This window comes from Phaethon lepturus, unplaced genomic scaffold, assembly GCF_000687285.1.
Source record: "Phaethon lepturus isolate BGI_N335 unplaced genomic scaffold, ASM68728v1 scaffold15178, whole genome shotgun sequence".
In the NCBI taxonomy this organism is placed as follows: domain Eukaryota; kingdom Metazoa; phylum Chordata; class Aves; order Phaethontiformes; family Phaethontidae; genus Phaethon; species Phaethon lepturus.
Genome location: NW_010558413.1, coordinates 3288 through 26679, shown reverse-complemented (window position 1 = coordinate 26679; position 23392 = coordinate 3288). Strand labels below are relative to the sequence as shown.

General features: G+C 40.0%; 1 protein-coding gene across 1 annotated transcript; it reads right to left on the bottom strand.

The window, feature by feature from the left end:
• Window positions 1-3485: 3485 nt before the first annotated feature.
• Window positions 3486-19516, bottom strand: PDGFRL (platelet-derived growth factor receptor-like; the record flags this gene model as incomplete). Its single annotated transcript, XM_010293059.1, has 5 exons — window positions 3486-3674; window positions 7987-8126; window positions 8439-8732; window positions 10213-10364; window positions 19222-19516. Coding segments are annotated over 5 exons (1070 nt in total), but the record flags the coding sequence as incomplete, so codon positions are not given.
• Between the last annotated feature and the right edge of the window lie 3876 nt (window positions 19517-23392).

Genomic DNA, 23392 nt, shown 5'->3' with positions numbered 1-23392 from the left:
AAAGAGTGCACACAAGTGTGTAAAGAAAGACCAAATGTAGCGTACCCCTTCATGTAACCAGGAAGGGGAAAGCTTTTTCAGGCTACCGCCACAGAAAAGTATGTATGGTATAAGGAATAATACAAAGACTGTTAATTTGTCAATAGTTTGCGATACAGGAGACCCCTCATCTCTAAACTTCTTGCAAGTAGAATTTTTAATGCTCTTAGGAATAAATGAGGAATCCTTGTATATAGAAATCAGCCTACAGAAATACTGGTTTAATGTTTGTCCTCTTGGTCTGAAAGAATTAAATCAGTCTGTTCAGCTGTAAGCACTGTTTCAATATTTTTCTCCATTTGAGTACTAGTATTTCAAGATTTAACTTAAATACTGTAGGTTAGCAAAGTCTTTGTTTGATCCAGTAGACTGGATGTTTGAAATATGTAAACTTTTAAAGATCTTTGGTAGTTTCTTTAGCATAAGGTTTCCTTTAGGAAAAGCTAGAAACCTGCTCACCATAAATACATGCCAAAGGTGTTAAACAAGTGATTGTCTTCAGATACTCAACCTTAACTAGTATTTCCAACTCTAATGGTAAGTTTCAAAGGAAGTTACAGTGACATTTATATCTGCACCAAATAGCTTGTTGCCATTCAAACTGTTCATAGTGTGGTTCACTTCCCTTTAATACTTTTCTTATACAACGACCTTTAGAGTTCTACGATATTTGCTGTAAAATTTGAGGTGAATCATTTCCTTATGCTAACTGAAGACTTGAAGTTTCTCATTAAATACCAAAGACACTTGCATGTGAACTGGTATCATGCAATTCATGCAGGAAATTCCTTCTAGACAGTAGGCAACCGCTGATCTTTAAAACTGTAGTTGCCTGACAGCCAGGAAATCATTTAGGGCTGAGCTGGAGTTAAAAAGGTCAGCAGAAAATTGGAATACTCCTTGAACCCTTAAGAAACAAATACCTTCTGTCCATTGCTGCAGCCTTGCCTGTTGCAGAGTAGTGACTGAGGTATGGAAATAGAAATAAACACTACTGGGAGGTTTAGGCATGTGACTGACAAGTCACTTTGGTTTCATTTCCCAGGCTTCATTCTCTTACCCTGTGTCACTGTTCATTTATGTGGAAACATGTAATTGCATCAATGTAAAAAGAATCAAGCCTGCCTGGGAGGCTTTTGGTAAAATAAGAACTATGTAAAATATACAGTAAAATACTTCTTATTGTTTACAAGGATCAGAATTATTTGATGTTGGGGGGGCGAAACAACCACTCACCACCAAAAATTCTTCCTTAAAGGCACTGCTTCTGCAGTTATAATCAATTTGAAGTGCATGCGCTTAGTGCACATAACCACTAAACCTGAGGGAGGCTGCTTGAGCAATGACGCAGCGATAGATTTGCATCATCTTTTCTTCTCCTGCCAAACTGTCACCAAGGAAGTGATGCTACCACATGAATCGCAGTGCTGTTGACCAAGTCTGAACAGGTGACACTACCTCCCACTTGCCTGATATTTTACAGGAAAGCAATTGTCAAATGAAAGGCTCAAAAGCACTTTTGACATTTAAGAAGTTGACAAGGCTCCTGTAGTTCAAAGGGAAATATATTGTTCTGATAAATGAAAATGCTAAAGAGGAATGAACACCTTGCACAGCCTCATCCAGAAGCTCAGGCATTGTTACAAAGACCTCTTTTATGTATTACTATGAAATAGTGTAACACCTATCTTCTCATTTGGGTAACAGCATAGTATTCTCTATACCTTCTAATAGCAATGAGAAAGAAGATGGACAAGGGACTACCTCTTGCGCCTCCAAAATTGGTCCTATTGCTTGCTATGTTTAATTTTTTTTTAGCTACCTTGATTCCAGGTAATAATCACATAATAAATAGAACAGTATCACAGGCATCTGGGGAACATTCTCCATGAAGCCTATTTCATAAGACCTGCATAGGCCATTTCAGTCTTAACCGATATGCTAACTATCCACAGTAACAGTGTTTTAGGTTCCCACATGCTGAAGAAAAGACTTTCAGCAAGGTTGTTTAATGTTCTCATTACCTACACTAACACTCAGGTCCATGAGAAGCTGCCATTTTTACATTAGTACTTATCACTACTCAAAACAGTACGGTACACGTCTGCTCAAAGGTTTGAATTACCTGGAGCAAAGGCCTTGCTTCAAACCTTCACCAGAAGAAAGCTTTAGGAATTCCTGGTCTGGTTCCTCATATGCTCAGAATAAGCTGTTTTTCACTACGCCTTTTAAATAAAAGGGCTTGCATTAAGATTCTTTTTGTCACACAGTTACACTGAGTGGATTTGTATTGGAAGTTCTAGCTTAGATGGATTTTGTGCTTGAGGCTAGGAAGAAAAAGCATTGCCGAAGTCTCCAACAACTTTGTTATCAAGTTCTTACCTTTTCTCTGAAAAGTCTCCTTCCTTGTGTTGTTAACTGAACCCAGGGTGAGAGAAGCAGTTGCTTATTTATCCAGATTCAGTTCTGTGTGTATGAAGCTTCTTTCCTTTTCTCTTAAATTAATACAATGGAGTTGAACTTGTTATTAACCTGAGAAGAGATTCTGCTGTATAATCAAACATTATTCTAATATTACATTTGGGTTTTTCTTCTGTAAATGATTCTATATAAATAAATGCAAGTTTCACCTTTAGCAAACATAATTTGCTACATAACTTAGTAAACATAACACCATACATCCACTGAGGAGTAAACTCTTAAGTAAGCTACATATTATAAGGTTATAAGAATACAACAACATAAGGAAAACCCAACCTATCCAACCACTTACAAGTCTCTCGAGATAACCCCCTAGCACTTAAATATGTATTTAAGTACTAATATTCCCCAGGAATGAGAATTTTATTTGTGTGTTTGTCTTTATACATATACAAAATGAACACACAAACACATACGCACACACACATTTATGTTTTCAAAATGTGCGGAAATTTAATTGTTGCAAAATAAACATTTGTTACTGGCTAATTCCATAACAAGTTTTTTTTTGTTTGTTTTAAACATGTACAGTACTCCAAACTTTAAAATTGCACAGCACCAGAAGAGATACACCTGCTTGGTGGATTTTAGAGGCTATTTAACATCCTCTCAGGATGTTAAAGGAAAGGCACAAGCCATACAGCAGGTTAACCTTAGGAAAGAGGCTGAGGAAAAAGGCCATATGCCAAGGAAAGCCCAAGACCACCTACTCCTAACTATAATAAGCCCTATGCATGTTCAAGCCTAAACTTTAATGCTTTGTAGTTTCATTAACTCACAACTGACTACTGCCAGGCACAGGGAACTCTGTTTTGGTCTGTCAAGCTAGTGAATACAGAATGCATTGATATATATATGAAAAGAAACAGTGATAGAGAAAACTTCATTTAAATGTGAATAAAGAAAATAAATGGCTATAAAGTCAAATAACATACAGTTCATTCTATGTCCAGAAGCCTTTCCTATCAATTTAGTTCAACTTCAGTAGCTACTGTTGTTTCTCCTTGTACGTTCTGAGCTATACAAATATAGTTTCCAGCATCTCCGGCTTCAAAATCCTCAACAAGAAGAACACTCTTTGAGATTCTTGTGGTATGTCCGGTTCCTCTGTTTATCAATCTCCAGAAGCTTTGGATAATCACAGGCCTCTTAGACTGTTTAAAATAAAAAAAAAAAAAAAAAATCCACCCACATAAGAAAATACATGATTCTGCAAAGTGTATTTAGTGACACTACCCTATCAAAGCCTGAAGCAAGAGAGAGTAGGAGCCCAGATACAAAAGTCAGCCTTAAGTGAGGAAACTGAAGGTGTCTGGCAGTTGCAGCAACATTCCTGCATTAAATGCTGACATGTGAGTAAGTTAGGCCAAATAAGTATAATACAACAGCTCTTCCACTGTAAGCGCAGGTACTGTATATATTTAGTGATGGAGCACGTGAATGAACCCAGTTGCAGTTGTGAGCCACTTCCTAAGGTTGTGTTTGGGTACTTGATCAAATAGACAGGTTATCTTGGGGGACACACCAGGATAGACGTGAGCTTATTTTCAGACTTTCAGCGTGTCTCAAAAAGGAAGGCAGGCAGCAGTGGCATGAATGAGTTAACCAAGCTTTACCTAGTTCACTTTTAGCACAGGGAGTAGCTTTAAATCATGTGTTACAAACTTAATTCCTCCTCCTTTAGTTTCAGAAATACTGTTTTAGGTAACATACAAGCAAACGGTAACAACTCACAAATGCTTCCAAATTAATCCTCATATTACGCTTTCCAAAATACATACGTAACTTCAGAATCCAAAAATACAAACAAGGATGCATAGAGATGCCTTTTAGGTTTTGTTGTTATAACAGGTGCTTTTTTTTTTTTTCTTCTGTAACAGAATTTTCTGATGGACTGTTTATCAGGTCACGCTCCCTGGCCCCTCAGAAGTTTGCACAGGACAAGATAAGAGAAAATGGCCCAAAGACAGACTAAGGCCATTCCTTTTCTTCCAAAATCTATCATGCTAGTCAGCAACTTCAGTTATGTTGGCTTGTGCAATACCAATAACCTGGATAAAACTGGTAGGAGAGAGGTTTCTGCTTGGAAGCCATCTCCTCTTGCTTCATGAAATAGGCAGATTGGCCATTTACCAATATGACTGCTACAAGGCTTAAGCTAATAGTAGGAAAAGGGTTAGACGCTTATCTCAAGCCAAAGCTACAATCTCGGACTTGCAAAATGACCAGTACCGAAGCAGCAACCAGACTTGAAGCTTAGGGATGAGTCAGTGCAGTCAGGGAAGGCCTGGGAAGTGGCAGGCATTTACAGCTAGCAAGAACTTCTTTGAAAAACTGGTAATCTCTTCCAGAAAATCTTAACCCTTCGGAAGGAATCAAGCCCCATAGTGCTCTGCCAGCTAGAGCTCTGCTACCTCCTGTTCCCAGCCTGAAAATCAAGCACTACTTACAATCAAGTACACTGAATTCAAGCCTAAGTTCTTAAATACAGCAAGTGGAACTTCCCTGACCATACTGAAAAGTAAAGGTGAAGGCCATGTAAGGAAGGATGATGTTATTTGCTTGGTTAGGGTTCTGCTAGCCCAGTTTTTCCTCAAACTAATTGCCTTCTGCTTTGAAGTTAGTTTCAGGGAATCAGTATGCATTCACAGCAGGTGAATTAGCAATTGTCAGGGAGTGGCAAGGAAAAAAAAAACCACAAAACTACTGAGTGAAAAATTAAGAGGGAGCAGTTAGTGACTACAGAGATGAGGTGAGGGTATCTCCAGTGCAACGTACCTAGGAGCAAGCAGGGATTAAAGTGCTGCTGCTGGATCAAGTGGTAGGTGACAGCCCAGGTGCTGGGTGGGGTCATGGTAAAAAAAAAAAGCTATCACTGATCTCCCCACACAAAGCAGCAGCAATGAATGGAAACATCCAGGAACTCTGAATCTTAGAACTAACTCTGAATCTTAGACTCTGTCAGTCTTTTTCTCGCACAAAAGAAGGTGTATCTGACCAGCATCACTGATAGTCCTCTCTCATCTCCCTCGACCCACACACCTTTTTCCTTTGCAGTAGGTAAGTACTTCCTTAATAAATGTTAAGTCCCCAACAAGCATACAGTGCTTCTACTCTGACATTTACTTAATCATTTTGTTGGGACAGAAACCCAAACACAACTCTTCCCTCCCTATCCCCAGGCACAGCTGGAGCTGAGACTGTTTACTCCAGTGGATAAGCACATTAGCCCTTGCCAGGGCAGATGCAGGCCACAGGCCAAAGTCTCTCTCTCAATCCCCGTAGGTGGGGGCAGTGAGAGGGTGTAGTCCTCTGCTGATAGCACATGTGCCCTGCACTGCAGCTGCAGCATCCACAGCAAACAAAGGAGATGATTTGCACGTGTTTAGCTCTTTATTTTCGGTCAGTGCTAGAGAGGCTAACTGTAGTGCCTATGCCAGCACTGCATCAGGTGCTGCAAGATGACTGGAAGCAACCGGGCCAAGAACTTGGGCAGCCATTCAGCTGTGAAAGACGTAAAAGTAGAAAGGGGTGGACACTAATAAGATACAGAGTTTTGGAAGGTCAGGCTGAATTTAATTCCTTCAATTGCTTGTTCTTAATAATTACCGTTTGTTACAAAAGACATAGAACTGGGGTTTGTACAGCCAGTTACTACAGTCCAATAAAGAAATATCAAGGGAAGCTAAAAAAACCCAAACAAAACCACACACACAAAACACCAAACCCAAAAGCCAAATCACTCAAAGCTAACGTGATCATTTTTTCTCTTCCCCACCCAAATGAATGAATTGTTATAAAACTGTCAGAGTTAAAGCTGCACCTTGAAGGATAGAGACACTGCCATTTGTTGATGCTTATCACTCGAAGTAATGCTAAGAGCTAAATTCAGAGGAATTTAAACTGGGTGTTTAACTCCAAACACACTATTACTCTGCAGCTCCCCAAACTTGGGGGCACAGTTTTTCCTAGCATTTTACTTTACCTCACTGACAGCTGAAAGTTTCTCTGCTCATCTAGACAACTGCCCCTTTCCTTCCTAGCTTCAAATGGACACGAGAAACAGGGATTCTGCTTAACTCTTCTGGTGCTCCATCTTCAGATCACTTAATTCATGCTTATCAGTACCAAGCCCCTCACTAAATGCAGCTGAGGCTGCCCTCATTTAACAGCCAGGAACATGGCAGAGAGGGGAAGTTGGTAATTCCTTGCAAACTCTCAGTCTTCAATAGTCTTCAGCCGGAAAACTTAAAAAAAAACCCACCAAAAAAAAATTAAAAGGTAGAGGAGAAAGGGGGAATTGAAAGAACAAACTAACATCCAAGCAAGGAGTAGAAACCTGGTTCTACATGCCCAGTGCCCTCACCAGCCATTCAAATCCCTTCTGTGCTCACTTCCTCTCTCGCTGTTTTCCGCCCTGAAAAAGGCATGCACCTTCCCATGACAGCAGAGTGCTACAGTCTCTGTCTTAATGGCTACAGCAAACTTCTGGGGCTTTAGATTTTAATTTTCTCAAGCCTAGTAAGCACTGAACTCCAATCACTCACTTAAGCAATTACCTCTGCCGTTAAATTACTTAATTCTATGCTGGCTCAGGGAAACCAGTGCTGATACAAGTACCTTATGAGCAAGCTCTGTATCAGCCTTTGACAATTCAGCACCAGGAGGGCTGGCAAATGGAATAGAACATAAATCCTCAGGTCCTAGAGGATCCTTTCCCTCTCGCAAAAGGGTTCCATCTTCCAGTCCTTCCTTTGCACCTAGCCTGCTTAGGATAAAGAGCAGTAGAGATGAGGCTAGTTAAGAAACAAGTCCCCACTGGTCAGGGTGGGTAGAGGGAGGAGAGAGAGGACCATCAATGATGCTAGTCGGATACACCTTCTTTTATTAGGCCAGTGCAAGAAAAAGGACCGAAGTTCTGAGATTCACTGGATGTTTCCAGCAGATTCTTTCAGCTGAGGCTGGGCAGAAGCAGACTTCTGTGCTTCTGGATGTGAGCAACAATTAAGCTTTTCTGTGCTGTGATGATTCATGTGCCTAAGCCCTGGAGATGGAAGGGATATCAAATGCAGAGGCATCAGTGAGGCTTTGTGGCTTGCCCTAGAATAGCTTCCTGACGCTGGCTGGCTTTGACCCCATCTGAGGCTTTTCTTTGTAAACTCTGCCAGAGGCCAAGTGTCTCTGGAATGGAAACCTGAGGGAGGAGTGAGCTTTGCTGAGCTTGATTTTTGCTAACATGGGTACAGCTCTCCAGCTTCATTCCTGTGCTACTTCTAGACTCTCAGGGAAAAATGGGCTGAAGTTCAAAAGGGATGTGCTGCCTCCTCCTGCCAGCATGCCTGAGCTAGCAAGAGGCAGACACCACAATCTGAAAGAATCTTTACTCCAAATCTAGACACTAACTGGCATTCAAATCATTGCCTTTATGAAAGACAAACTATTTAAGCCAGGGCATGCATCTCTTACCTCTTGCCCTGGGTACTGCCACCTGAAGTTCACTTCTACATCTGGCTCCCCAAGGACTGTGCAGATTACATGAACGCTGTCACTGACTTCTGCTCTATTGGACGACGATGCAATTGTGGTTGAAGGCGGGCCCTTGGGAACTGATAGAAAGACAGTATTTGGAAGCAGAAAATTAGTTTCCAAAGTTAAATACACCAACAAAACTTAAGAGTCAATTTTTGCCTCAGTTTGCTTAACATCACAGGTAAGTGAAGTATACCTGCAGCTTCCCTCTCTACACTGGGAAATTGCTGGAATTTAAACCTACAAAGTTTTATCACATATACTTTTGATCAAGATTTTAAAACTCTGATTACATTACTTATTTTACTTTTTGGTTTTTAATTGTTTTCTAAACAATGTCAGCAGAAGAAACAAGAGTCGGTGTAAGCATATAGAAAACTGCACCTTACCTTCCACATACAGTAGGTGATACTTGATGGAAATCTGAGGTGCTCCCTGTGACTCTGCTTTGCAGTAGACTATACCTTTATGATCAGAAGTAGGGTGCTGGTAGACAAAACCCTTCTTTACATCGTAAATAATATCAATTCCATCTGTTTGAATTTCTTCTGCTGGAAATTCCCTGTGTAGAGTTACTTTTGCTGAAGGGGTAGTAACACGGCATGGGATGACTGCAGGTTTATCTGGGTTCAGGTAGACAATCTCAAAATAACTGGGAGTAGGTACAAAAAGTTCCTCTTTATCTGTACAGAAGAGTTGATGTTGTTAGAATAATATTACATCTTCATTTAACAGAAAGAAGAGAAAGTACATATGACAACAGGAAATAGCTATAAGCAACATTAAAAATTAACCAAAAGTTTTCTGCTTTAAATACACACACACAAAAGAAAAAAAGCGCAATTTTTCTAACCTGTGAGTATATATTTACATGGCCTGCATTAAAAACATTAAATGGAGAAGAAAAACAAAGAATTCTTCACTATAATCAGATTTTTTTAATCTTAAGAAAAATCTTTGGAATTTCTTTTTAGCAAGTTTCCAAATACTCATCTGGATCTAATTCTGTTCACTCGCTCACTTTTAAAGAGTAACACACATAGAAAACCCACCACCACTGGTAAGATAAGCACTACTAGAAAGAGATACTCTTTGGAGCTACAGCCATTTTATTATACATTATACATATGATGTTAGGCAAAATGTTTTATTTACTGCTCTAAGTAGCTGAAATTTTTAAGTGCTTTTAGAATGACAGTTAAAGAGTATTTCCATATTTGGCATGTTGCTTAGAAATACAAAGCTGGAATTCCTCTCTCTAGCATGAGCATTTATATAACAACTTGACTGAAAAGTTTATTCCAGCCTTTCTAAAGGAATGTATCCTCAGAACATTATGCACTTCTGATAAATGGCTCCTGCACAGTCTCATGGTCTAATTTAGCTCCAAAACAGATCACAAACAATCCTATCTTAGCACTTTGTACTGAAATATTTTCTAGCCAAGAACGCTTCAGCTCTCGCAGGCAGCAAAGGTTGTTTTACCATTCAGAATGTTTTCCATGAGAGGAATAAATTAACCATTTGATTTCATCTCTGTTGCACCAAGTAGCAGTGCACTGTGCACAGTTACCTACTATGACCCTACCCATGCAGTGTCAGGGCTACAATCAACCTCAAGCTCTGAGGGACAACACATGAACTTAAGAGTGTTTTGCATCTCAACACACTATAGAGACTCTTGGGAGAAACGGTGGCCTTACCAAGATCAACAAGGTCAAGTTTAAGTCAGTGCAGGTAACTGGAAGGGGGCAGGGGAAGAATCCACATGGTCATCTGAATGCCATGACAAAATGAATCTTCTGCACAGATTTGTTTTCTTTATCCAGACACATTTTCAAAAACTAAACCTTTTTTTTATTCATTTTGTAGAAGTTCCTCAGAACATGTGTTAGTATTTTCAAAGGTATTTGCTTTCCGTTGCATTATGCATTATTTTGGGTACACATTTAGCATAATCCATAGGGAAACTGGACTCAAAGTCACCCTCAGCAAGTAATTTTCTGCTCACCAGCACTGTCTTCCTTAACATCCACTAAAAAAAGATGAAAATTGTGGAAGAAAAATCTTGACAGTGAAATTGCTGATGTACTTTGTAGTAGCTTTATTCCTGTCTTGCTAGCAAATACATTCCTATTAATAACCCCCCAGTGAGTTAATTACCTGTAAAAAAGATGTACGTTGAACCTGTTTTAGTCTCATCCTTCCTGCATTTGTTACCATTGCACAGCTGAAGCCAGCAGCTATATTCACCTGTGTCTGCTGCAGTGGAGTTTGCAAGGATCAGCTGACTGTACCTGTCAAGCTGCTTTATACTGGGGAGAAGAAAACAAAAGGCACAGACAAGCACAGTTGTATTTTATGATACATTTCTGTCAGCTCACTTGTACTTTTGAATTTTTTACTCTTTCTCTGCAACTGACCCACCTTTTGCTTTCAGAGCTATGTTCCAACTTCCCCTTATGCTCCAGCAAAGGCCTGCTTACATGAGTAGCTCTATTGATTTCAACTACACACAAGCACTTGCAAGATTTTCTCTTGTACAGTTCATTCTTGGATTCCTTTCAGTTCCCACTTTGAAACTGGGCTGTGACTGCTGCAGACAGTATGTTTTTCTGTGTCTTGTCTCAGTTTTTCCATGTGTATCCCATATTTTCATGCTCCCAAGTCAACCTGCACACATCAGTCCTTTTTTGATACTGTAGCACTGCTTCAATCGTATATGACACAGACACATCAGGAGTAGTAAGTAGCAGGTACTTCAGTAAGAATGTTTGAGATGATTTCTGCCCATTTCACACTTCCATTGTGAACCCTTTTCCATCTTTAACATACTGATCTAAGTTTCCACTTGCAAACACCATCATAAGGAGCTTCTATCTCAGCTTGGATTTGTTCTGCAAGTCTGTCATTTTGCATTGCCTACTCCTCTGCACTAAGCCACCTCACTGGAGTTTCCTCATCATGCCTCAGCTATTTCAAAGCATGACCCCAAGAACTGCTGGAGGTGTACTGGCAGTGTCATCATTTAACTACACAAAATTCAGCCTGGGTGATTATTTCAGACTTGGTTTGCTTTTTTCTCCTTCTCCAGAGTTTCCCAGATGCATCTCTCAGTGGACTGACATTTGTAAATGTGCAAATATTTATAAATATGTATACATATGTAGATACTGACAATGCTTCCAAGGGTCAAAGGTCCTATCTATGCAATTCAGCAGCTACAATCTCTTTCATTTTTTTATTATAAGTTTTGTTTTCCCGGTTCTTTCTTGCAGACAGATGGCAGTCTGCTGTGTTGCCTTTTTATGGATTGCAAAAGCAATGGTCCAGCAGTACCAGTTCTCAGGGATCAGCCACGTGGCAGTACTGATGCAATCCACTGCTGCTCTGACCCTTAAAAATGTTATTTTCAACCACCTGCTTCTACTCATAGCACATCCAGAAGACGAAGTTTTCCCAGCTTTCCTTTACAAGGTACCGAGTTAGAAAGTCATCTCTGTTCTGACCAAGTCAAGATTTTTCCAGCTTTATGCATTTGATAGCAAACGTCTGTCCAGTGTTTCAAATGGGGTCTGGACAAATACGTAGCTTGCATGAAGTCTGAACAGCTCCCATACTCTTATTCAATGATACTGTATGATACTTACATACATACATGATATATATTCAATGATACTATTCAATGGTAGGTTCTTTGAGGATTTACATAGAAGAAATGTCCTATTTCTTCTTATTAATGTGGCAGTTATTCTGTAAGGCAGATGTCTGACCGAATAGTTTATTTCTGGGATTAGCATGCTTTGAAGAAATTTTTCTCCTCTAAAACACCTTGTCACTGCATAACAGCAGTACTACAGACATGCCTGACAGCACTGTATGCTCTAAATGCTGGTTTGCTTATTGCAGGCAGAATAACTGCTTAAACAGAGAGGCCACTACTTCCAGCTACACACACTTCCCAAAATTTCTGACTCCCTAGGTGTTCTGCTAGCAGTTTGCACTACTACCAGCAATCATAAGCAACAGTTCATGTAACCCAACATTCGGCCTCCAGCCAAGGCCAGTAGCTCAGAAATTAAAAACACATCAAATATACAACCCAAACAGGGCTAACTGAGAATTATTTTTTCCATTAAAGCCCTCATACACCATTAGGACACTCATCTACCATGGGGCAGTGTTGAGGCCTGCCTAAGGAAACAGGCAAATCATGTTTCCTACTCACTAACACCCTTGTCCTACATGACCTCATCTGATTCCACTTTTTGGAATCATGTCATTATGGAGTAGTAGCATTTTCATTTTTAATATATACACTTTTAATATATACACTTATATATATTATATATATACACTTATATATAATATATACACTTTTAATATATACACAATATATACATTTTTAATATATACACTACTTAAATTATTAATTATCTCCAGGTTTTTTAATAAGCTTTGAGAGATTTCTCTTTGTGCAAGAGATCCTGTGGTGTATCATACCGAACAGGAAGAAAAGAGAAATCCAAAACACATCCTAGTCTGTATTACTATTTTTTAGTTTCACAGTTCACATTTCATAGGCTACATGACTACATCAGCACAAAATGTTTTGCAAGTATCCAGTACTAAATGTCAACATTACAGAGAAACCATTATGCCAGAACATTTTTGCCTCCAACCATTAATGCAGACACTGAACTATAGCTCAAAATCACAACAGACAGAAAAATAAGGTCAGAGTTAATTAATTATTGTACAGTGTGTTCCACTTAACTGAGAACAAGCTATCCAGTAATCAATGGAAATAGCCTAACGAGGTAGTCATCCATAAGCATGCACTAACAAAACCTGGCAACTGAGACTGGAAGTGTTGAAACTTGTGACATGACCATATTAAGCAGACGAAACAAGCCATATAAAGTAAATTATAAATGATAAGTCCTGCGGCTGATCAATACTTCCAGGATAACTTTTATTTCACTAATATTTTCGATGCTGGGAAATCTGACTCAAAACCCAAAATTTTGCTGTGCTCTACATATCACAAAGTAAAAATGTTGTATATACAAACATCTCAAGACTGTTTAAAGAAACTAGAAAACTACTCCAAAATCTTATTCCATACATTCATCTTATTAAGCTTTAGTTATCTGAAGTTCAAAACATCTTTGCCAGAAAAACTATGCCAAGTCTAGAAGCTAAAGAAAAAAAAAAAGACAAAAAGACAGTGTACATAGCATCACTCAGAGCATTTAGCAAACTCCTCTCAAGCAGCTGCATTCATACTGACAAAAGAGAGCTTATCTCAAATACAAGCTCACTAGGAGAGGAACTAACATCTTACTGTTCAACACAAGACAAAAATCCCCAGCTCTCAGACTTCAGAGCACATAGAACAAAATGAAATTCAGTTACACACATCAGCACAACCGACATCCCACTAAGCCAGCAGGAGCCTGCACTCACTGAAAGCAGTCTGATTTTGCCTTCTACAACATAGTTTCCTTGATACTTGTGAGAGTGCTCCTGTCCATAAGCCCCCCGCACGCACAAATGTGCGTGTGATGCATGCCCAACTCTTTGCCCTAGCTTCATCCGCTGGAGCAGTTCCATTTCACATAAGTTTATCTATCAGATGACGGTCTGTGATAAATACAGCTGGTCTTCAAGTGAGAGACCCATGCTCCAAGTCAGACAGAGCAGAAACTATGTGAAGTTAGGCTGCCTTCATCTAGAGCTGCTTTTTTGCTGTAAAGCGTAAGAAAGGGAAAATGTGCTTGCCCTTTTTTTTGTTTCATCCTTCTCAGCTTTTGATCTTTCTACCACATTTTATATCCAGTTTCTGGGTCAGTCTATAGTCATTAATTTGTTATGCACAGTCTTACAAAACAGCATTCCAGGCCTTTTGTTCTGGAGGTGCACCAGCTACCTTTGACCATTACCACCACCAGATTTTTGGCCAGTTCAGCCAGTACACAAAATTTTCAGGCAAAAAGTTATCTGTGGGGTGTATTTATGCTGCACAAGGCAAGACAGCATTACAGATAATAAGCTAGTCCTGAAGCAAGCTGGTGTGTGTCCTTAACTTGGGAGCCAAGTTTGCATGATTCTAGCTTTCTCTCCAGTGTAGCATGCAGTGCAACTGTCTCTAATGCTAAGTAAATCAATTCAGCATGTACTGTTATTTACTCCAATTAGGATAACGTAAAGAGATGATTTCTCCTCTGGCTCAACAAGAGACAGCCAAAGAGTCGTCCTCCTCCTTTTCACTCAGTGTCTTTCCCTCATCCCATATGATAGTTTTAGCATATGTTAACTGCTACAGAGCTATTAAAAACTGAGACTCTCTAGTACAGCAAGCAAAAATATTTTATTTGCCAGGTTGTAAAGTATACCTACAAAGACAAACTCAAAGAAAGCATAGCCACTAACACTACAGAAATGGCTTTCTAATTATAATCTCTTCCTTCTTAGAAAAGTCATATTGTCCTCCAGGCTGCTGTATTCTCCTTACCATATGGGTAAGTTAAAAACATGATAAGCACGGAATGGAGACAAAACATCTGGCTTTTATCCCTACTTCTTTTTGCAGCCACCCATAGGAAATACATTATGTAGATGCCAAATTTAACTAGTTGCAAACTAAAACACTCTTTTCTCCCAGAACTGCAGACAGGAAACAGAATGCAGTGAGCGTGCATCTTCAGAATCAGCTCCTGCCCTGGACCTCTGCTGTTAACAAACCCTCTGACTAACTGAGCTACAAAAGCCTTAATTTCTCTTCTGCCTCCTGTAATTGCCATTCTGTTAGATGCCAGGGTCCTTAAAGCCTCCACTTGTAGGACCCAGAGTTAGAGAATGTTAGGAGTTCCCAGGAGATGTGAAACACTTCGCTTATTGTTAAAATGCCCACTAGACCAGTTGAATTTGTACATCCCTCCTATTATTTAAAAGAAAAACAGGAATTGGATGCCTGAGCATCTGTTGCTGTAGAGACCTACAAATGAACAAAAGAATGATAGTCATTAGTCCCTAGCAATTGCATGGACCTCATCGCCATTGCTCCTGCTCCTCACCTACCCTCCAGGCCCAGCAACCTGTTCCTCCTTCACTTTCCATTACCTCCTCAGACCCCAACCACTTCCCCTCTGCTGCTGCCACCGATTCTGGTTTGCACCAGTGCCCCAACTCCAGAGAGACCAGCATGGAAATCCAAGGTAAAAGCCCAGCCCAGTTCATTAGCCCAGGTTTCACTCCACACCTCGCTAGTTGATAATGAAGGGATTAACTTATACTTGGTTTTTAAGAACTCAAAAAAGTTAGTAGATACTGGACATATATCTATCCAGATGATTAAACAATTTTTGCTGTAGATTATTTGCTAATAATTTCTCTGATTCCCCCCCCCCCTTGCCCCACACTCAGCATTTCGTTTTAAAATAATGAGTGTCATATATTCATAACATTTTAAAATTTGCCTATTGTAGTTGGTGCATGGTCTTTTGTATGCCACTAGGAAGATCTAAGCTCCTCTTGAAAGCTGCTAACGTTGTTAATAACCTTCTCTGCTGCCAGTTCACTTACAAACACTACCAACGGAGCTAACTAAATAACATGCTTTCTTTATGATATTTCCAGGCAAATTCAATCAAAGACTTCTAAAGCCACGGATTATAAATTTCATATTTCACATTCTATAAAGCAGACTTTGTTTCATATCCATCTATTAGCACCACAGCAAAGATCTTCAAATAATTACCAAAGTCATGCTAAAAAGTGATGAAAATAACTGCACGAGATTCTGTGCAGATTCAATGTCTCCATAAATTATTACTATTCTATGAACTCTGAAATGTGTACTAATCTATGTTTTCAATTTCTCTAGTTAATTATAGGGTCTTCTGCTTAAATTCAAAATTGTTAATTCAGTTCAACTCAGCCTTACTGCTTCAATAACTTATTTCAAAATTATTTTTCTAAAGCAAAGATCATTATATTTCAATATAGACCCTTAAATATAAACCTAACATACTTGTGAAAGAAAATAAATACTTAGGCAAGTTATATCCACCCAGCCAAAACGTTTTATAGCATTTATTTTGTGTGACGTTATTAACTTTTGTTATATGGTTAAAATACTACAAATACTGTGAACTTGAATGAGAACAGAAAGGCAAATTGCTGAGGTAAACTACTTTAAATTACAAAAATGCCAAACTACACAATTAGAAAATGTGTATCTTTTTACCCCCAAACTACCTTAAATGCTTGTATTTTGTCCCATGTACATCACTAGAACAGTATTTCATTTTGCAAGAGAGGAACAGACAGTCAAACAAATAATGGAGCAGCAGATTCCTCTCCAAACAACAAATACTTGCCCTGCCTTCTTCCATGCCAGATGCTAATAACCAGATAACATGACCTGGAGGTCTACAGGACCAAATCATGCCAGCAACCTATTTGCACATGCACAAAACATAAGATACACTTGAAAACGACAACCACCCCCACCACACACACGCTCCCTGTTGATGTTATTTTGCATGTTCAGCTCTGGCTCGCTGGAAGGCCAGGTCTGTACTGCAGCTGACAAACGCCACCTACTGGAATAAACCCGATAAAACATTATTTCTTGCAAAAGCAAAAGCAGTAGTTGTTTAAATCGGTGGCAAGATCTTTTGAGACATTGCTGTGATAAGCCCTCAGCAGAAACAGGCTTGCTGCTGTAACGTACTATGGGAGAAGCTTTGCACTAGCTACAGAGGTTTATTCAGCCAGTGTCATTCTCCAACTGCTGAGAATCACAGAATCATTAAGGTTGGAACAGACCTTTAAGATCAAGTCCAACCATCAACCCAACACCACCACACCCACTAAACCACGTCCCGAAGTGCCACATCCACATGTTTTTTGCGTACTTCCAGTGATGGTGACTCCACCACCTCCCTGGGCAGCCTGTTCCGATGCTTGACCACACTCTCCGAAAAGAAATTGTTCCTCTTATCCAGCCTAAACCTCCCCTGGTGCAACTTGAGGCCATTTTCTCTCATCCTATCACTTGTTACTTGGGAGAAGAGACCAATACCCACCTCACCACAACCCCCTTGCAGGTAGTTGTAGACAGCAATAAGGTCTCCCCTCAGCCTCTTCTTCTCCAGACTGAACCCCACTTCCCTCAGCCGCTCCTCATAAGACTTGTGCTCCAGACCCCTCACCAGCTTCGTTGCCCTTCTCTGGACACACTCCAGCAACTCAATGTCCTTCTTGTAGTGAGGGGTGCAAGACTGAACACAGTATTTGAGGTGCGGCCTCACCAGTGCCGAGTACAGGGGCACGATCACTTCCCTACTCCTGCTGGCCACACTAGTTCTGATACAGGCCAGGATGCTATTGGCCTTCTTGGCCACCTGGGCACACTGCCGGCTCATATTCAGCCGGTTGTCAACCAGCACCCCAAGTCCTTGTCCACCAGGCAGCTCTCCAGCCACTCCTCCCCAAGCCTGTAGCGTTGCATGGGGTTGTTGTGACCCAAGTGCAGGAGACAGCACTTGGCCTTATTAAACCTCATACAGTTGACCTCTGCTCATCAATCCAGCCTGTCCAGATCCCTCTGCAGAGTCCTCTTGCCCTTGGGCTGATCAACACTCCCACCCAACTTGGTATCATCTGCAAACTTACTGAGAGACCACTCGACTCCCTCATCCAGGTCATCAATAAAGATACTAAGCAAGACCAGCCCCAAAACTGAGCCTTGGGGAACACCACTTATAACTGGCTGCCAACTGGATTTAACTCCATTAAATCAGGGAGTTAATTTGCTGTCAAGGGACAAGCAAATAAACACTCAGAGAAGTGGCTCATGAATTTCAGAAGGATATGCTAAAGATCACAGTGTATAACTGCCAATCTTCAACACTCCTCTTTGAAAAGAGAAGTGGAAAGGAGAAGAACATACCTAAAAAATTAATTGAGTGATTTTAAGGTAGCATCATACCTGTAAATAAGTGAAATGGATCACAGAGATTCAGATAACCTCAGTTATTTATAAAGAGCATACACACTTGTTCTTAATTTAGGAACAAAAGGACAATAGGAGTTGATACCTTTGCTCGTACCCCCGTGCCCCTCTCAGGTGTAAAAGCACCTTACAGTTCTTTCTTAGGGCATTGTTCACAGTGCTCCACAGTCTCCTCACTGACTTTCATGGACACATTAAGATCCATAAAACAGCTACTGAAAACAAACACTACCCACGGAAAAAAAAAATGCCTGTGGAAGACATCCTTAAGCTCCTTATAGGTCCCTCTTTTTTCAAATACATAACTAAATTAGTACATTTAATCTACATTTAGCTATGTGTACTATCCTCAAAAACTGGGAAGGCAAACAAATGTATGGGTTTTTGGAGATGTTTAGAGGAACACGACACACACCTGGTGGGGCAGGGAAAGGGAGAGAGTCTTCAGTTCCTCCACCTGCTCTAACAACTATTTATGCAGTTTCCATTAAGATGTCACTAGATGAAAGAAAAAGCTTTCCCAAACCCAAGATGACTACCCCCAGCATTAAACTCTGCCACACCACAAAGCTTGCAATACCTTTTGCACACAAAGGTAACTTTGACTGAAAAAGTAAAGACTACTCTTACTTGCTCGTTAGCATGGCAGTTGGCATGTTTCTGCTAGTTGAGAGATGTGGGTTTGAGCCTCTTCAGGAAATTAGTTTTAGTGTCTCAGGTGGTAGCTACATTAGCAACCAGCACAGCCCACCAGGAGCAGTGCTCTGTACAGCAACAGAGTTGATAGTGAGTACCTGACATCCACACTCCTATGTTTTGAGAGTTTTATTTCAGACTAGCTCTGATGCAGTTCCCTGTTAGTGGTTGAAGCCCACTGGTGCCCTGCTCAACCACATCTATTTTAGATTAATCTGAAGGAAACACAGTTCACATGCTACAAGACTATTCCACAGGGCAAACCAGAGGGCAGTAATTGGTGATGACTGAAAGATGCTCATCCTTTTTTGTGACATTAGAAACCACTAGGTGGAACATCTTGATTGCAAAAATGTAAACAAACAAACTAAAAAACCCCAATGGTATTGACAGTGGTAGGGAAAAAGCGCTCTGGATTATTTTTTTCAAAAAAAAATTGAAAAATAGCGTACCTGAGTCTGGAGTCTTTAAAGGTGTCTAAGTATGAAGGATAGTTCCAAGTAACATTACTCCCCTTACATCGCAGTTCCATGCTTTGTCCTGCAGACAGGCTTAAAGTGGCAGCTAGTTTCTGGAAACGACCTTTATCCATCACCTGTGTCAATATGGACTGGGACTTCAAAGAGGAGTCAGCAGATTCCCTCTCCTTCATTTTGTGGGTTTTGGGTTTTACTTTTTTGTTAACAGGCTTAATTTTGTTCTCCCCAGGTTCTTTTGGATGCTTGCTCTTCACAGGCTGTCCAATAACTAGCAAAATAAAGAAATGAAGGCGATATTACTGATTGGAAAAAGGTTATATAGTCTTTTTGGAAAAAAAAAAAAACCAACAACAAACTCTATTATTATCACAGAGAATAACGAAAGGTTTTGGTCTTCCTACACAGGATTCATAAAAATGAGTAAGAGTTAATTTCACAAGTTTTTGAAGTCTCCAGTGTGACCCGTTTTCCTGGGGAAAAAGGAAAAAAAAAAGCTTTCAACATGTGGAAAATCTATACTTACAGTTCACATAAACAGACAAATATGTAAGGTATGAGAACTTTACAAATGGGAACGGAAAGAAATACAGCATTTCTATCTCCAGTTACTTTTGTCACTTCTACCTCATGTCATTGCCATTTAGTAGGTAATGCTACACACAAGTTCTCTGTCTTCACCAGGATGTCGCACATCCATCAATTCTGCATAACCTTTTCACACACCATGTTACCTTAAGAGACACATGAACAAAAACTGGCAAGTGTGGAACTTCATGACTATTTATAAACTACGGACAGTGATGTTTTCTTCTTTTACAGTAAGTACTGTAAAGACACAAATTGCACCTAAGTCACTTGAAAGCAGCATTTAATTCATCACTTCTCTGTAGCAGCCATTTATTTTGATAGTCCAGATGAAAACAGAACCTTACTTACAGGCAAACGGCAAGAGACTTCGTTACCTGCTAGAGACAACAGGGATGCCCAGCTGCCTTTAAAAACAAAGCAAACAAAAGGGAAAGGAAAAGTGAGGTGTCTTAAGTTAAAAAAAAAAACAAACTAAAAAATCATTACCTGACAGCAGGAAGCACAGACTTTTTGTGACATGAGCCTGAAACTGCTGTCCCCAGACACCAAAAACTCCACTAACTGTGCCTGACAGATAATTCACATTGAACACTGCTTTTCCACACGAAAATGCTCCGTTATTTTATTGTACAAATCAATCAACGAGCTCCCCTGGTATTAAAAATAGCCCTGCTGTATACTGAGGTAGCATGAATTAAAACTGGTAGTGGCTGCAGTATGAACAGCAGCACTTCCAGACTCCTGCCACTGATGGCTCCCATGACATTCCTCATACCCCAGCTGGACACCTGGCACTGCTTCAGCCTTCCACTTCTCCAAGTCCAGGCTGATGCATACCACCTCTCTTAAATGGGACAGAGCCTTGTGAGCACAAATTTAAAAACCAGGAAATTCAATCTAAACATAAGAGAACACTTTTTACTGTGAGGCTGGTCAAGCACTGGCACAGGCTGCCCGGAGCGGTTGTGAAGTCCCTGTATATCCATGGAGATACTCAAAACCCAACTGGACACGGTCCTAGGGGGCCCTACTTGAACACGGGGTTGGACAGAATGATCCCAGGAGGTCTTTTCCAACCTCAACCATTCTGTGGCTCCATGATCTCAGCAAGCAGAGTAAGGCTGCCTGTGTAGGAGCATTTGCCTTCTGGTCTCACACTAACTGGAAAATAAACTGGAAGACAGCAATGCTGTAGTCAACTTAGTTTGCCCAATGCATTTTGAACTCTTTTGGACTCTCGTGTAGTAAGAATAATTTTTTTGAGAGCACACAGTTACTAAGGTACATTCCTCCCCCACCACATGAACATTTTGCACAGTTCTACTTTATAAACATTGGTGAAGTTGATTGCAAAGATGACTCATCACCTTAAAATGAGCCACAAACTGAAGAGATAAATAGAAATGCCTTCCAAAGATCACGACATTTTAAGATAGAGAGTAACATTTTCTAGTTTCTGGAAGGGAGAGTGAAACAAATATTTATGTTTCTTCCAATTCTTCTTCACACCTGTGGAAATGCAAAATTGCCAGACTTGGGGTATGATGATAACAAAGGGGAATTTCAGAGAAGTGGTTGCTGCCTCTCATGGAAGACCGTAAAGCAGGGTTTTTCTAGTTACTGAGAGCACACTATCCTCACGAGTGACACACTGCCTATTATACAGGGGCAAACAGTTGTTGCAGGAGCACTTTCTCCCTGCATTACATTAGAATGGCTACAGGCCAAATATCTACCTAGCCAACATCTTGCACTGACAGCACCCAGCATCAGATGTCAACCACAGAACAGGGCAACCATCTCTGCTCCTTTGATACTAGTGTCCTAGCTTCCAAGAAGCTTTAGCTGAAGGGATCTGTGAGCCACAGTTGCCATCGTTTTGTTGTCGTTGGTGGATTTTTCCTTCATTAATTTGCCTGGTCAATTTTCAAAACTACACAAGTCATACATAAATATTAGATGCCTCCTAGTTTTTGTGTTAAGGGTATTAATACCGACTGTTTCTCCAACAACTTTCTCTGTGGCACTTGTACTTTTACAGAACGTGTGTCCTTCAAACACATCCCTTCCGGACTGGCAAGTCCTACTCTATGTAATTGTTCCTTGTAAAGAATATGCATCTTACAACAGTTCATGTCTGGGTAATAGAAAGAAGACAAAAGCAGACTGTGCACCTGGTTCAAGATATGGTCAAATCACAGTTGTACATATTAGTGGTGTCTTCTTTCCTATCTAAATAGTTCGTTGCTTTTCAAGAAAGCAGTATTAGGAGCTGACTTTCTCAAGAACAATCAAGTATAACTCTAAGATCACTTTCCTAAGTAGGAATTATTGGTTAGAAATTACTAAGTAGAAGCCCATCAATGTGTATATAAAGTTAGAATAATTTGTGTTACTTTGCGTCTACCAACACAAAATTTCAAGTCCTATTTTCACTGCCAAGTCTTTCAAAATGGAGAGATCCTTCTGCAACTCTTTACTGACAGTTTTCTTTTAGCAGATTTATACATTTGAAACATGAAAAGCATGTGCCCTACAAGATCCCTGTGAAATTCAACTTGATAAAAACAATTCTATGCCCATACTGCAAAAACTGAAGATTAACTCCTACTCTTTGTTTTCTATGAGTTATTACTCTATAAGAGGTCTTCCTTTGCCTCACAGCACCTTGGTTCCCATGGAGTCTTTAATAGGCTTATCAAAAGCCTTTGGGAATCCAAGTACATCAACCAATTCATCCATGGCCACATTTATAAAGTCCTTCAGAAACTTAGCAGACAAAACACACTTCTGAAGGGGGAAGAAAAAAACAAAAGGCAGCAGCCATACAAAGTCATGCTGACTCTTCTGTAATTCATACCTATTCATTCACAAGTTCAATTTACAGAATACAGAGATCTGGCTTTGTGCCTGTACCTCCCTCAAAAATTTTAACATACTGGCGTTATTTCCATTTCCCTGAAAAGGCGTAGTAGTTATGTGACAGTTTATGCACCTGAGTTAAGACTTCAGCGATTTCAGATTCAAATTTCTTTTAAGTCTCAGGTGTAGGTTATCAAATCATGGCACTTAAACACTGTTCATGTTGTTGATTTTCTCTAAAACCAATTGTTTTGGCATATTAATGAGACACATCCTCTAACAATTCTCCCATAAAGAATCTGTCTCAGAGTCTGCTATTACAGTGCTCAGTAGGATACAGCACTCAAAGTTTCTGACATGCTTATCATGTCACCATTTTCCATTAAAACCTCCCTAAGCACCTCCATAGTGAACATGGGTGCACACAAATACTTAAATTTTGAATTCTAAGTTTTACTTTCTATAGGTGTTCTTTTTTATCCCCTGTTCCAGGGGGGATTTACAGCTTTACATCTCTCCCTGCCCCACCCCAGCACATCAGAAGAAGAAAAGGATTTATGGCTGGTTTTATCCCTTTCGCAAGCTGTTATTCAAACTCCTTTTGTCTGCCTTATTCTGGTTTTTATATTTAACCCATATGCGAGTTAACGAGCCTCCTCATCTTCTGTAATTCCCCCTTATGAAATTAAACGCA